At 34.3% G+C, this 15,894-nt stretch overlaps 1 protein-coding gene across 1 annotated transcript in view; it reads left to right on the forward strand.

Moving 5' to 3' along the window:
• The first annotated feature begins 460 nt into the window (after positions 1-460).
• The window catches only part of LOC127833610 (kidney mitochondrial carrier protein 1-like), a 30,186-nt gene continuing 14,752 nt past the window's right edge, over positions 461-15,894 (forward strand). Inside the window, exons 1-4 of the mRNA XM_052358971.1 lie at positions 461-708; positions 5,846-5,967; positions 11,064-11,211; positions 12,824-12,918. Coding sequence (XP_052214931.1) covers positions 5,898-5,967; positions 11,064-11,211; positions 12,824-12,918 — 313 coding nt within the window. The 5' untranslated portion in view covers positions 461-708; positions 5,846-5,897. The remainder of the gene's footprint in view (positions 709-5,845; positions 5,968-11,063; positions 11,212-12,823; positions 12,919-15,894) is intronic.

Raw genomic sequence — 15,894 nt, forward strand, 5'->3', positions numbered from 1 at the left:
AGCTTTTTAGATCCAATGTTTACATTGATCGATATAAAGCATTAAATGACAAACTTCAAAACATGACAAAATCTGTGAAAAGGCCCCTTTAAAGTAGTTTCACATTTTATTCGACAATAAGCGTCATATTAAACATAAACACACTGACTAAATTATGTGTTACGTTATTTAAAAATCATAGCATCACCCTGGAATAAACATGATATACTTTCCAATTAACACCGGAAATCACGAGAATGATCGTCGTTAGTCATCGATAGCCATCAAATAAATTGCAACTTCTAAAAACTAAATAATAAACATTAATTTTGCAGCACTTCTTGAGGGGTTTTCGTTAAATTCACGATACTATGAGGAGGGCAAATACTATGAGAATAAGGGTTACAAACATATTGTTTGTATAGGTCCCTGGTAATCTAAGCTTGGTGAAAGATATCAAGTGTATACTAAATATGTAAGACATGATCTCGCATTTTAAAGCCTTTTAAACAAAACATGGCTTTAGATTTAAAGGCTTCAAATGAATCCGACTATATCTGGTAGAATACAAACAAGATACAGTCTATAGACGATGCACTTGGCCGCATAGGTCACCGCTAGGTGTCGTCTCTCAATGAATCCTTAACATCTTTGGCTTTTATCACGTAGCGACTTTCGTTTACGTGGAAGGATTAACACATTTTTCGTGGTTTAACCACTACATTGAATGTACGTATACTGTTTTATGTTCTCTAACGTTCATAAAGGTTAAAATCGTTAATGTCATGTAATGTTATGTCGGAACTATGTGCTGAAAATATTTAATTTCCGTATTGTTTCTTGTGTTTTCGCGAAAACATGTGATATGTATAAACTAAATCCCGCACAATTACCGGATTTGTATTTTGTAACGTCTTGATTGGAAATGAATGAAACCAGGTTAGCATTAGCTGTTTCTTATGTATTTGTACATGACCTATTTTTTCATTAATGATCTAACGATTCAATTAATTAGATTACTTAAGAAAACTGAAGATAAGATAACAGTGGAATTTAAAGGAGCAAATACTGAAATATCAGATAGATGGGATTTTTCCTAAATTGCTGTTAGGATAGTGGATTGGATGTAACACACACCTTTCACCAAGGAGACTTGAACTCCGACTTGTGTTAAATCCCTGCTCCCTGTGCATGCGAGCACAAGACTACACCAAATTTCATTATCTTTCATAAAAAAATAAACAGCTGGAAATCACAAACACCACAAACACCATCATGATCAACAGTTTTCCACATAATAAGCTCACACAAAGTCTTCAGTCACAAACTTATCATCCCCCGCCATAGGCAGATGGATATTGTTTTGGCGTTGTTCATCCATCCGTCCGTCCGTCTTTCCGTCCGTCCAGCACTTTTGTGTCCGGAGCCATATCTTGAAAGTGCTTTGGCGGATTTCATTGAAACTTGGTATGAGTATATATATATAAATAAGAGGATGATGCACGCCAAATGGCATTGTACACCATCAGTTAATAACGGAGTTATGGCCCTTTGTATATTGAAAAAATAAATTAAAGGTCGCTGTGGTGTAATGGATATGGTGTCCGCTTAGCGACCGGGAGGTCACGGGTTCGATCCCTGCTGTGGGAGTGTTTTTTCGATCTCCCATATAGACACCAAGTACTGGTTCTAGGCCCAGGAAACGGACTCGAGAGCATTTCAAATAAGTAGGAATTACTTTCTATGCAATCGAGCTAAAATAAATAGGTTTAAACTAAAAAATAAATTAAATTAAATTACCGGTACTATCATTAACAATGGAAGGAGTTTTGATGGGAGGACTTGTTCTTGTTGAAGATGTTTGTTTATTTAATGACACCTGCTTAAAAGAAAATCATCAGTTTTCGTTTTGCCAGGTTTTTGCTTAGGAATCTTTTTCACGTAATATTTCAAATTGTGGGACATGCGTGTATTTGTTTTTCATTCTGCCGAATCACAAAACCCTTGAATTTTATTGCACATATAATGAGGGCCTGAACAACACAGAGAATATCGGGCACACAAATAATGCAGACATTTTCCAAATCGAGGTATACAATGTACGAGAGCGGATCTGATTACACTTTGTCCGGACCATAACTATGCCATTTATCGTTAGATTTTAAAATGACTTGGTACATTTGTTCACCATCATGGGACTGTGTGTCGCGTGAAAAAAGTATGTCGATATCTCTAAGGTCAAGGTCACACTTGGATTTCAAAGTTCGAATGCTTGTCCGGGCCATAACTTTTTTATTTATTGTGAGACATTAAAATCATTTGGCACATTTGTTCACCATCATTGGACGGTGTGTTGAGTGAAAGAATTACGTCGATATATCCAATATCAAGGTACATGTAACACTTTGAGTTCAAAGGTAAAAAATGGCCATAAATGAGCTTGTCCTGACCATCTATGTCTTTCATTGTGAGATTTATAAATTACTGGCACATTTGTTCACTATGATTTGACGGTGTGTCACGCGAAAGAATTATGTCGATATCTCCAAGTACATGGTCACACTTTGAGTTCATAGGTCAAAAATGGCCATAAATGATCTTGTCCGGGCCATAACTATGTCCTTCATGGTGAGATTTTAAAATGACTCTGTACATCAGTTTTGTTCACAGTCATTGGACGGAGTGTCATTGGAAAGAATTCATGAGTTCAAAGGTCAAAATGGCCATAAATGATAATGGTATAATAATTCTTAAAAATCGCCATAAATTAGCTTCTCTTGTTTTGTGAAGACAGCATGCAAAATATTCTGTTTCAATGCAGCATGTAAGGGTATGCGTTTGTGACAAATCTCGAGTTATTTAAGCTTCCAGGGTCCTCGTTTGGCCGTTTTTGCAGCTGAAATTCGGCCCCATAGTATAAAAATAGTATACTTTTTCCCCCTATTTCAGCTTAAAAGTGCTCCCTTTTTATGCCTCCCTTGAAGAAGAGGGGGTATATTGTTTTGCTCATGTCGGTCCGTATGTCCATCCACCAGATGGTTTCCGGATGATAACTCAAGAACGCTTAGGCCTAGGATCATGAAACTTCATAGGTACATTGATCATGACTTGCAGATGACTCCTATTGATTTTGAGGTCACTAGGTCAAAGGCCAAGGTCACGGTGACCTGAAATAGTAAAATGGTTTCCGGATGATAACTCAAGAACGCTTATGCCTAGGATCATGAAACTTGATAGGTACATTGATCATGACTTGCAGATGACCCCTATTGATTTTCAGGTCACTAGGCCAAAGTTCAAGGTCACGGTGACCCGAAATAGTAAAATAGTTTCCGTATGATAACTCAAGAACGCTTATGCTTAGGATCATGAAACTTCATAGAGACATTGATCATGACTCGCAGATGACCCCTATTGATTTTCAGGTCACTAGGTCAAAGGTCAAGGTCACAGTGCCAAAAAACGTATTCACACAATGGCTGCCACTACAACTGACAGCCCATATGGGGGCATGCATGTTTTACAAACAGACCTTGTTTATTTTTTTATTTTTATGCCTCTGTTGCCAGCTGGTATCATTCTATTAACCTTTGATTAAATGTATATTTATGTAAATAAAATTAAAATATAGCAATTTTAAGTGTTGAATGGTCGGTGAGAAGATCGTCTAAATTCCCCTTTTTGCCCAAAACGATGCGAAATTCCTTCCTTTAAGGGTCCCAGCCCCAATACCCCAAAGTGTAGCAAGGGCCCTGGCTTCTGGTAGGCTATAGGTTTGTTTGCTCCATTTTATTATACGTATTAACAAGTATAACCAAGCTTATGCTGTATGCTTTATATGTATAAACAAGTATAACAGAGTGTATGAACACTTATGATGAACTGATAGTTGTCATTGGAGCAATAAGCTTAAGCAAGCAGGCATGATCTGGCTGTATTCCAACCAAACAGTAACAGTAATATAAATAACAACAGTAATACTAACCTGCAGAGTCTCAGTCTCAGCAGCTCATACACATATTTACTTACCAGACCCCATTGTACCAGTGTATTACTATTATGCAAGGTAAGGGCAAAGGAAACTATTGTTTCTTATTGAACATGCATATTGCTCAAAATTGTATCATCTAAGATTAATATCATAAGACATTTGTACTAGTGATAAAGCATTATCAAGATTGTCAAAATAGGCTTAGAAGAATGGAAGCATGGTTTGATTACGATCATGCATTATAATTGATATAAAATGAATAATTGGCTAAGGCAGAATAGCATTTGCAGCGGTGATCGCAAGTTGAACTGCTCTGCACGTTTTCCTCTATGATCAATGCAGCAATAACAGTGCACTGCTCCTCTATGATCAATGCAGCAATAACAGTGCACTGCTGGCTCTATGATCAATGCAGCAATAACAGTGCACTGCTGTTCCTCTATGATCAATGCAGCAATAACAGTGCACTGCTGTTCCTCTATGATCAATGCAGCAATAACAGTGCACTGCTGGCTCTATGATCAATGCAGCAATAACAGTGCACTGCTGGCTCTATGATCAATGCAGCAATAACAGTGCATTGCTGGCTCTATGATCAATGCAGCAATAACAGTGCACTGCTGGCTCTATGATCAATGCAGCAATAACAGTGCACTGCTGGCTCTATGATCAATGCAGCAATAACAGTGCACTGCTGTTCCTCTATGATCATCAATGCAGCAATAACAGTGCACTGCTCCTCTATGATCAATGCAGCAATAACAGTGCACTGCTGGCTCTATGATCAATGCAGCAATAACAGTGCATTGCTGGCTCTATGATCAATGCAGCAATAACAGTGCACTGCTGTTCCTCTATGATCAATGCAGCAATAACAGTGCACTGCTGTTCCTCTATGATCAATGCAGCAATAACAGTGCACTGCTGTTCCTCTATGATCAATGCAGCAATAACAGTGCACTGCTGTTCCTCTATGATCAATGCAGCAATAACAGTGCACTGCTGGCTCTATGATCAATGCAGCAATAACAGTGCACTGCTGGCTCTATGATCAATGCAGCAATAACAGTGCATTGCTGGCTCTATGATCAATGCAGCAATAACAGTGCACTGCTGGCATGAGCAGATCAATTAAAATATATAATAAATTAACATTTATAGATGATGTGTGCTGAGTGCATTTCAATAAAACTCATGCGTAACTAATGGCAAGTCTGAAAGTGATTATTTTTGTATGCCCTGGTAGGGTGGCATATAGCAGTTGAACTGTCAGTCAGTCAGTTTGTCAGTCTGTCCGTCCGTCCGAAAAAAAAAGCTTCAACGTTGGCCATAACTTTTGCAATATTGAAGATAGCAACTTGATATTTGGCATGCACTTGTATCTCATGAAGCTGCACATTTTGAGTGGTGGAAGTTCAAGGTCAAGGTCATCCTTCAAGGTCAAAGGTCAAAAAAATAAAATAAAAATTTAAAATTATTTCTAAGCGGAGCAGTAGGGGCATTGTGTTTCTGACGAACACATCTCTTGTTTAGTCATCATGTATGTTGGTGTCATAGAAATCAAACTATCAAGTCTCTTCATCTTGTAAAACACAATTCTTTCAAATTCAGGGCCTGCGTATTTGGCCCAATGCCCAATTAAAAAAAGTATATATTTTATCCTAAAGGGGACCAAAAAATTACCAGTTATTACATCATAAGTTGAACCTTAGTAAGTGTAATATTAACTTTTGTTATCAATTTTGAAACATTTTTTTAAACAACAACAGCACTAATTACCCAATTTTTAGTCAAAACACCATGCTTTTTTCCCAATCCAAAGGGATCAGGCCGCATTCCCAAAATGGTGAAAATAAACCACTGTTGTCTTTTCAGTAATTTCAACATATCCAAGGACTGCCCCTGTTAGGCAGTGTTACTCTTCGTGATGGGGCGTAAACATCTGTCCTGGGAACCATTCGTGTTTGGTGGAATGGCCTCAGTTGTCGCTGAAACTGGTAAGGAATCCTCTACATTTGTCAAATTTTAATGATAATTAAGCCTCGATCACTCTGGGAAACAGGGTTTAAACCTTTATCACTTAGTTACGTATTTCGACGTACTTGCAGTGCTTTCCACAGGCCATTTAACGGTCCCTCACCGGGGCACTTGAATTTCGAAATCAGAGTCCGTCTGAAATTTTAACAATATTAAAACAATAAGTAAAGGTTAAATTCAATTAAAGACCTTTCATACTAGATTCAAGTTTTAAAGGCTTCATCACAAAACCTTAGATACTGATGAGCAGCGAACGGCATAAAACCTGAACAGACTGCAAGGTACTCACAGGCTGTTCTGTTTTTTTGCTGTTTGCATATAGCCATTTTCACTTTTCTTCTGAGAGGGAAAGAGTTAATGCATGAGTGTAAAGTGTTGTCCCGGATTAGCCTGTGTATTAAGCTCCATTATCGCAGAACAAGGCTATAATTATCTATACAATAAGTATTAGTTTACCGCACAGCTAAGCTATTGAGGCTTTAAAGGTTTGTGACTCCTTTTATGAAACACTACAATTTTAGATATGTACTAATTAAATACAATTGTTAATTTATAACACAGTATTGGACAATAATTTATATGCCACTGAAAATTTACCATATTCTATATTATGATCGAATACCGATACTATGTTTTTGTACCTACTGGACATGTTTTAAAATAGAAACTTACTGGACAAATCCACACAATAATATTTACACACCCTCCCTTTCTTTAAATGATTAAATTATGCACTCTGAATGTAAAAGGGCTAATCAATAAAGACAAACGCATTAAAATCTTCAAATGGTTAGACGAAAAAAAATATAATATATGCCTACTACAAGAAAGTCACTTGACACATACTTTAACACAAACCTTAAAAGATGAATGGGACGGGGACATCTACCTCAGTGGACAATATACAAATAAACAAGGCATTGCCTTTCTGATAAAAAGTAACATAGGGATCACAGTTGATAATTTTAACGAAATAATAATTGGCAGACTAGCAAGTATAGATATCAAAATACATGAAACACAACTAACATTAATTAACGTTTACGGTCCTAACATAGATGATTCCACATTTTACGAAACATTACAATCTTTTATAATTAATAACCAAGATAAAAATATTATAATCGGTGGTGATTTCAATACTGTCCTGAACCCATTATTAGATAAAAAGAATGGAAACCTTTATACTCATTCTAAAAATAGAAATATTTTAAATAACATAATTGAAAACTACAATATGATAGATATCTGGCGTACAGTATACCCAAACGAAAGCAAATTCACCTGGCACTCAAACACAAAACCAACAATATTTTGTAGACTTGACTATTTTTTAATATCTGAATCTCTTTGCAACATTATTGACACATGTAACATAAAACCAGGATTTATGACTTGATCACTCTCTAGTTGAACTTAAACTGCATAATATACAACCTGAAAGAGGCCCAGGATACTTTAAAATTAACAACAGCATCTTATTGGATACACAATATCAAACACAAATAAAACAGGAAATATTAAATACAGTTCAAAATAATAAAGATGCAAACCCAAACACCTTATGGGAAGTAATTAAAGGAAATATACGTAACACAACAATTAGATACACATCATTTAAACAAAAAGAAACACACAAACTTGAAACTGAAACCATCAAAACCATTGAAACACTTGAAAAACAATTGCATCAAACAAACACAAATGATACCACCGACATTGAAAATGAAATAACATTAAAAAAACAAATATTAGATGGAATCTATCATACACGTCTCAATGGAATAATACTAAGAGCGCGTGCACAGCATGTTGAACACAATGAAAAAAATACAAAATACTTCGCAAACATTGAAAAACGTAGAAGTGAACAAAAAACTGTACACAAATTAGTAGTCAATGGCAAAGATATAACAAACATGACTCAAATACTAGAAGAACAACGTTTATTTTTCGAAACCCTCTATAAACGAAAAAATGTTGAAAATAACACCCTTTTTAAAAATACACATCACGCTTTAAACGAAGAGGAAAAACAACTGTGCGACGGATTGCTTAATGAATATGAATGTGGATTAGCCCTAAAAGATATGCAAAATAACAAAAGCCCAGGATCTGATGGCATCACAATCGAATTTTATAAAATATTCTGGAATGATATAAAAACACATCTAATTAATTCACTAAACTATTCATTTAACAACGAAAACTTAACTACGCTACAAAAACAAGGTATTATATCACTTATTCCAAAACCTGGAAAAAACTTAGAATCCTTATCAAACTGGCGCCCGATTAGTTTACTAAACAATGATTATAAAATTGCAACTAAAAGTATAGCAAACAGAATAAAAAAAATATTACCAGCAATCATTTCAAGATCTCAATCTGGTTTCATAAAAGGACGTTACATTGGTGAAAACGTTCGTCTTATCCAAGAATGCATAAACTATTTCAACAATTCAAATAATCCTGGTCTAATTTTCTTTGCAGACCTCGAAAAGGCATTCGATTCGCTTGATCATTCATTTATGTTCTCTTGCTTAGAAAATATGAACTTTGGTGAAAGTCTCATTCAATGGGTCAAACTATTTTATACCGATATTAACAGTTTAATCATTAACAATGGCTTCTTTTCAAACAGTTTTAACATCGAACGAGGGGTTCGACAAGGATGTCCACTCTCATCATCGCTATTTATTATCTGCATCGAGTATCTATCACATCACATCCAATCAAATAAACACATAAAAGGCATATCACTAGAACCTGACGAAGAAATCAAACAGTCCCTATTTGCTGACGATGCAACTTATTTTTTAAACGACACTTACGATTCTTTCCATAACCTAATAGAATCGCTAACCCTTTACGGAATGACATCGGGTCTGAAACTAAACAAAAGTAAATGTACTGTGCTACGAGTAGGTAAATTAAAACAAAATAATGTCCAATATAAAAAAGAAATGAAATTTAATTGGACATCCGATGAAGCCACAACGTTAGGAATTACTTTCACAAATAATGAAAAAGATACAGTTCTTAAAAACATACTACCTAAATTACAGAATTTTAAAAACTGCTTAAAATCATGGCATCACCGTAAACTTACACTTATCGGAAAAAACACAGTATTGAAAACGTTTGCACTTCCTAAATTAATTTATGTATTAACAGTCCTCCCAAATCCACCAAATGATATTATTAACGATATAAAATCAGCAATATTTAATTTCATATGGGACGGTAAGCCTGATAAAATAAAACGAACTCAGTTAATTCAATCTGTAGAAAATGGAGGTATCCAATTAACGAACATTGACTCATTCTTGAATGCAATCAAATGCAGCTGGGTTAAAAGATACCTAGATAATGCCAATACAAGTAAATGGAAATTATTCCATCAGAAAATTCTAAAAAAATATGGTGACTCCTTACTCTTTGAATGTAACATCAGCAATACTATCTTACATGAAATTGCAAACGAAAACATTTTTCTGTCTGATGTTCTATCAGCATGGAGTGATGTCACTCATAACCTAGAAACCCAAACAAGCAGCAAAACTATTCTATGGAACAATAAAGACATAACTTCAAACAATAAGACGTTTTTCTATAAAGATTGGTTTGAACGAAGCATTAAATATGTCGACCAATTATATGACTACAGAATTAAGGATTTCTACTCTTTTAATGATATATGCTACATATACGGAATACCTTCAAATAATTTTTTGAAGTACTACACATTAATCAAAAGCATACCCATACATATTAAATCTAAAATCAATACATATAATACACCATGTACTCAAACAACATTCGTAGAAAATATACTTGGAAGAAAAAACAAAACAAATAAAATATTTTACACACTACAAATTAAAAACCCTACAGAAAACTCAAAAACCCAAAATAAATGGCAAGTCCTTTTCGGAGTACATGAACTTAATTGGAAACACATATTTACCATGCCATATAAAGCAACTATTGAAAGCACTCTGAGAAATTTTCAATATAAATACATTCATAGAATTATAGCTACAAATAAATATCTCTTTAAATGCAAATTAACTAATTCAAATCTGTGTGACTTCTGCAGTGAAAACATCGAAACTATAGAACACCTGTTTTGGGAGTGCAAACACATCCAGCCTATTTGGAATCAATTAACATCTTTTCTTGAACAACAGCAACTAAACGTTAAACTATCTTTCTTAAATGTAAGTTTCGGAATTTACTCATTGAAATCAAAAGATTGTAATAATATTGTGAATTTTATTCTTATAATGATGAAATTGTTCATCTTTAACATGAAGTTCAAAAAACAAGTACCAAATTTTAATTGTTTTATCTATAGTCTCAAACTTAAAGTCCAGATTGAGAAAGAAATAGCCCTCAGTAATGACACATTACAAAACTTTGAACAAAAATGGAATCGGATTAAATTCTCATGATGTTTGTCCACTTATATACTTTTCACACTAATGTAAGTTTATCTTTCTAAAATATTTTTGTATGTTTTTTTTTTTTTTTTTTTTCAATCTTATAAGATCTTTTTGAATATACAACGAAACACACAAATCCAGTATGCTTTCTTCCGACTTTATACAACTCATCATTTATCATAACAATTCTTCTATTATTTTTTTCTTTTCTCTTTAAAAAAAATACATATTAGCATATCTTGTATAACATGTCTGAACTTTATTGCTTTGTACAATCACTATGTTGTATATATTCATGTATACATTGTATGTATTATATTGAATAAAAAAAAAAAAAAAAAAATGTACTAATTAAATACAATTGTTAATTTATAACACAGTATTGGACAATACATGTACATGAAATTGTTGAGTTAATATTATTATAATTTGGCTAAATGTTGTATGATAGTCATGGTAGAATTACCAGTTCAGTATAACATGACATTTCAATGACCCACCATAAATTGATTTGAAATTACAAGCTACTAAATGAACTTTTCTACCCTCAGTGCACCTAAAATACTACCCGCGCTTACCCCTATTTATAAATGACAACTGTTTTTCAGGAACCTTTCCGATTGACACAACAAAGACAAGGCTTCAGATACAGGGGCAGAAAATAGATGCCCGACTCACGCAACTCAAATACAATGGCATGATACATGCCTTGTTGCGAATATTTCGCGAGGAAGGACTACCGGCTTTATACTCAGGGTATGCAATCTTGATCCAACATGTGTAATATTTTTATGCCCCTGAAGGGTGGCATATTCTTTTTGAACTGTCCGTCCGTCTGTCTGTCCGTCAGTCAGTCTGTCCGTCCCTCTGAAAAGTTTAACATTGGTCATAACTTTTGCAATATTGAATATAGCAACTTGATATTTGGCATGCATGTGTATTTCATGGAGCTGCACATTTTGAGTGGTAAAAGGTCAAGGTCATCCTTCAAGGTCAGAGGTCAAATATATGTGGCCAAAATCGCTCATTTTATGAATACTTTTGCAATATTGAAGATAGCAACTTGATATTTGGCATGCATGTGTATCTCATGGAGTCGCACATTTTGAGTGGTGAAAGGTCAAGGTCATCCTTCAAGGTCAAAGGTCAAATATATGTGGCCCAAATCACTTATTTTATGAATACTTTTGAAATATTGAAGATAACAACTTGGTATTTGGCATGCATGTGTATCTCATGGAGCTGCACAATTTGAGTGGTGAAAGATCAAGGTCATCCTTCAAGGTCAGAGGTCAAATATATGTGGCCCAAATCGCTTATTTTATGAATACTTTTGCAATATTGAAGATAGCAACTTGATATTTGGCTTGCATGTGTATCTCATGGAGCTGCACATTTTGAGTGGTGAAAGGTCAAGGTCAAATATATGGGTCAAAATTGCTCATGTAATGTCACTTCTGCAATATTGAAGCTAGCAATTTTATATTTGAAATGCATGTGTATCTCATGGAGCTGCACATTTTGAGTGGTGAAGGGTCAAGGTCAAGGTCATCCTTCAAGGTCAAACATCATATAGGGGGACATTGTGTTTCACAAACGCATCTTGTTATTTTGTGGGTTTACCGATCCTCATATTTAACACAAACATACCGGAAAATGACCATCTATCAATGTACGTGTCCACAAAAAAAATTTTTTGGGAAAAAAACAACAACAGGAAATTGTATGACGAAGAATGTTAATGATTTTACAGTGGTTTATTATTTACTGTAATAATACATGTATAGTCTTTACTATTTTTAGTAGATTATAATTACCTCTCACTTCTTTCCCCTCTAAATTGAAGTGAAAATGGCTACCGGTATATGCAACCATGCATATGTTTGTTGCTCTGCAGTATCTAAGGGTTGGATATGAAGCTTTAAAACATGTATCTGTTTAAAGAGGTTTTTTTAAGGGACTACAGTGTGTTTTTTTCACCATTTTGGGAATGGGGCAGGGTCCCATTGGATTGGGAAAAATTATGGCGTTTGATTCGAATTGGGAAACACGTGTTCTTATTGTTTTGATTTTGAAAAAATGCTTCAAAACTGGTAATAAAAGTGTATTCAATATTATACTAGCTAAGATTCAGCTTAAAGAGCTTTATGTGAGATGAGCTTAATGTTGAGATTAAAAAATAGTTTTGGGGGTAAACCTTTAACATGGAATGTTTAGGACCCATTTGAAAAAAATATACTCCTTTGTGAATGGGGCCATTTTCCGGCCTGAATTTGAATGATAAAAAACACACTGAACTACATATGTGTATCTGAGTGGTCAAGTCTGTATCAAAGTCTGTGTCTCACATGATGCCTGTATGTTCCAGAATTGCACCAGCACTTTTGCGGCAGGCCAGTTATGGGACCGTGAAGATTGGAGTCTACCAATACATGAAACGTGTATTCGCTGATAATGAAAAAGGTAGGTTCTTTTGACTGTGCATGTATATGAGCTGTGCTCTGTGAAAAAGAGGTTTAATGCATTTGCGTAATGTGTCGTCTCAGATCAGCCTGTGCAGTCCACACAGGCTGATCAAGGACAACATTTTCCGCTTTTTTTGTTTCTCTTCTTTGCGAAAATAAAGTTTAGATTTATTAGCCTATGAGGACCGCACAGGCTAATCTGGGATGGCACTTAAACCCCTTTTTCATAGAGCACAGCCCATAATTATGTTTACCATGAATTATTCTCAGTCATTTATAGTGAACACTTGATTTTCTAATTCAGAAATGGAGCATAAAGTTTCGTGATAAAGAAAACTTGCAAATCGGAATTCAAAACAGCTGCCATTTTATTATTGTGCAATCGCGGGTTTGTGGGTGTTTATGTTTTGTATGGCAAAATGTCACTTGGGCTAGTTACAAAACCTAGACACATAAAACTAAAGATAAAAACTGGCCGAATAGCTTTAAGTTATTAGTTAAATATGAACATGAATTTGAAATACAGTCTGTGAAATAAGCACAGGCTTTCAAGCTAAGCAAAGTTATAAGCCAAAACTGGCCTGATTTGCCCAAATTATTGAGCAAGGAAAATGTTTGCTTTTTAAGTTAATCTTTGGAAAAGATGTCCAATAAATTGATTATCATGATCTCCAGAAATTTTAACATTCTAATCAACATCATTGACGTTCTTCTATTGCAAGTAAAATATAGATTATTTAGTGTTTTATCCAGGCCGTTTGAGCGTAGCGCGGCGCCACGCCGGTTTTTTGAAGCGCCTCGCTGCCCCTTTCAAAGCAAATCAGCGCCACGCTGCCCTTTTCAAAGGCCGCCGCCCTGTTTTCCGCCGTGCGCGATCGTATTGATAAAATCTTAATTGCCTCTTAACCAAGCTTCTAAGCCAACTATTATCAGCGAAGATTCGCACGGTTGTTAATTGTTGTAACAGTAGTAGGCCTGCACCATTGGTTCAATTAAGAACATTATGACCCGTTTGTAACTTGTCAAAATATGTTAATTGGCAAACACAGATATGAATCTTACAAAAATATTGAACTTGTACCACTTATCATTCGTGTTTAGAATGTCGCAACGTACGCTTTCCGATTTTGGCATTCCACTTTCGACGAAACGTAAATTAGAAATTGATGCAAATTGCTTTGTAAGCAAAACAAGTTTATATCGGAGACCAATTAACGTGTATTGAATTAATTGACAATGAACAAAAGACAGTACGGCGACGTTCCTAGTTACACTTTTTGCGAAATAAAATAAACACAATACAACACGTGGTCATGAAAACAATGTCATTACGCAGAACTTTCTGACTATTCAACAAAGTGTTAGTGTTTGTGAATCTCCATTTAAGATGCATATAAAGGACTTGTTTGTGCAATGTGTGTAACGTTTTAAATATAAATAATTGTTTAAGAGGGTAACTCGTTTAACAGTATTCTAAGACTTCTTTGAAAAGCTATAGTTTGTATATGATATATATCCTATGGTGTTTAATCTTGTTTTTTGTTACTACATGAAAGTATAAAACACATAATAAAATATACATTCTGGATTTTGTTGGTTTAATTATTCAACAATAAATCTCAAAACTATACATACAATGTTTGTGTGTAACAAAGCTTGTTATTAAGTCACTATACAGATATATTTGTGCCCTTTTTATGGATGTTGCGCGCTAAAGTGCCCTTTTTTGCAATTTTGCACCACGCCCTTTTTCCTTCCTGTATAAAACACTAGATTATTACAGAAATCTTTTTTACATTTAGGAATGCAAATTGAACACCCAAACTGGTTAACTTCTTATCGCTTTGTGTTGCTTAACTGGGATGCACTAGATGAAAGCTAAATAGAAATGTTTATACATGTAATTGAATCATGAGCAAAACCATTGCTTCAAAAGGAAAAAAAAAGCAACCTGCACGAGCACTTGACGTCGAGGATGTTATAATACACCCGAATAATCACAAACAGTCTTTACACAAAATATAAACCAAACAGCCCATTGCAAGTGAAATGTTATTTGAGCTGCTAAAAAATAATATTTTTTTTTTTTATTCAATATAATACATACAATGTATACATGAATATATACAACATTGTGATTGTACAAAGCAATAAAGTTCAGACATGTTATACAAGATATGCTAATATGTATTTTTTTTAAAGAGAAAAGAAAAAAATAATAGAAGAATTGTTATGAAAAAAGATGAGTTGTATAAAGTCGGAAGAAAGCAAACAACATTCGTAGAAAATATACTTGGAAGAAAAAACAAAACAAATAAAATATTTTACACACTACAAATTAAAAACCCTACAGAAAACCCAAAAACCCAAAATAAATGGCAAGTCCTTTTCGGAGTACATGAACTTAATTGGAAACACATATTTACCATGCCATATAAAGCAACTATTGAAAGCACTCTGAGAAATTTTCAATATAAATACATCCATAGAATTATAGCTACAAATAAATATCTCTTTAAATGCAAATTATCTAACTCAAATCTGTGTGACTTCTGCAGTGAAAACATCGAAACTATAGAACACCTGTTTTGGGAGTGCAAACACATCCAGCCTATTTGGAATCAATTAACATCTTTTCTTGAACAACAGCAACTAAACGTTAAACTATCTTTCTTAAATGTAAGTTTCGGAATTTACTCATTGAAATCAAAAGATTGTAATAATATTGTGAATTTTATTCTTATAATGATGAAATTGTTCATCTTTAACATGAAGTTCAAAAAACAAGTACCAAATTTTAATTGTTTTATCCATAGTCTTAAACTTAAAGTCCAGATTGAGAAAGAAATAGCCCTCAGTAATGACACATTACAAAACTTTGAACAAAAATGGAATCGGATTAAATTCTCATGATGTTTGTCCACTTATATACATTTCACTCTAATGTAAGTTTATCTTTCTAAAATATTTTTGT

This window comes from Dreissena polymorpha, chromosome 6, assembly GCF_020536995.1.
Source record: "Dreissena polymorpha isolate Duluth1 chromosome 6, UMN_Dpol_1.0, whole genome shotgun sequence".
Classification (NCBI taxonomy): Eukaryota; Metazoa; Mollusca; class Bivalvia; order Myida; family Dreissenidae; genus Dreissena; species Dreissena polymorpha.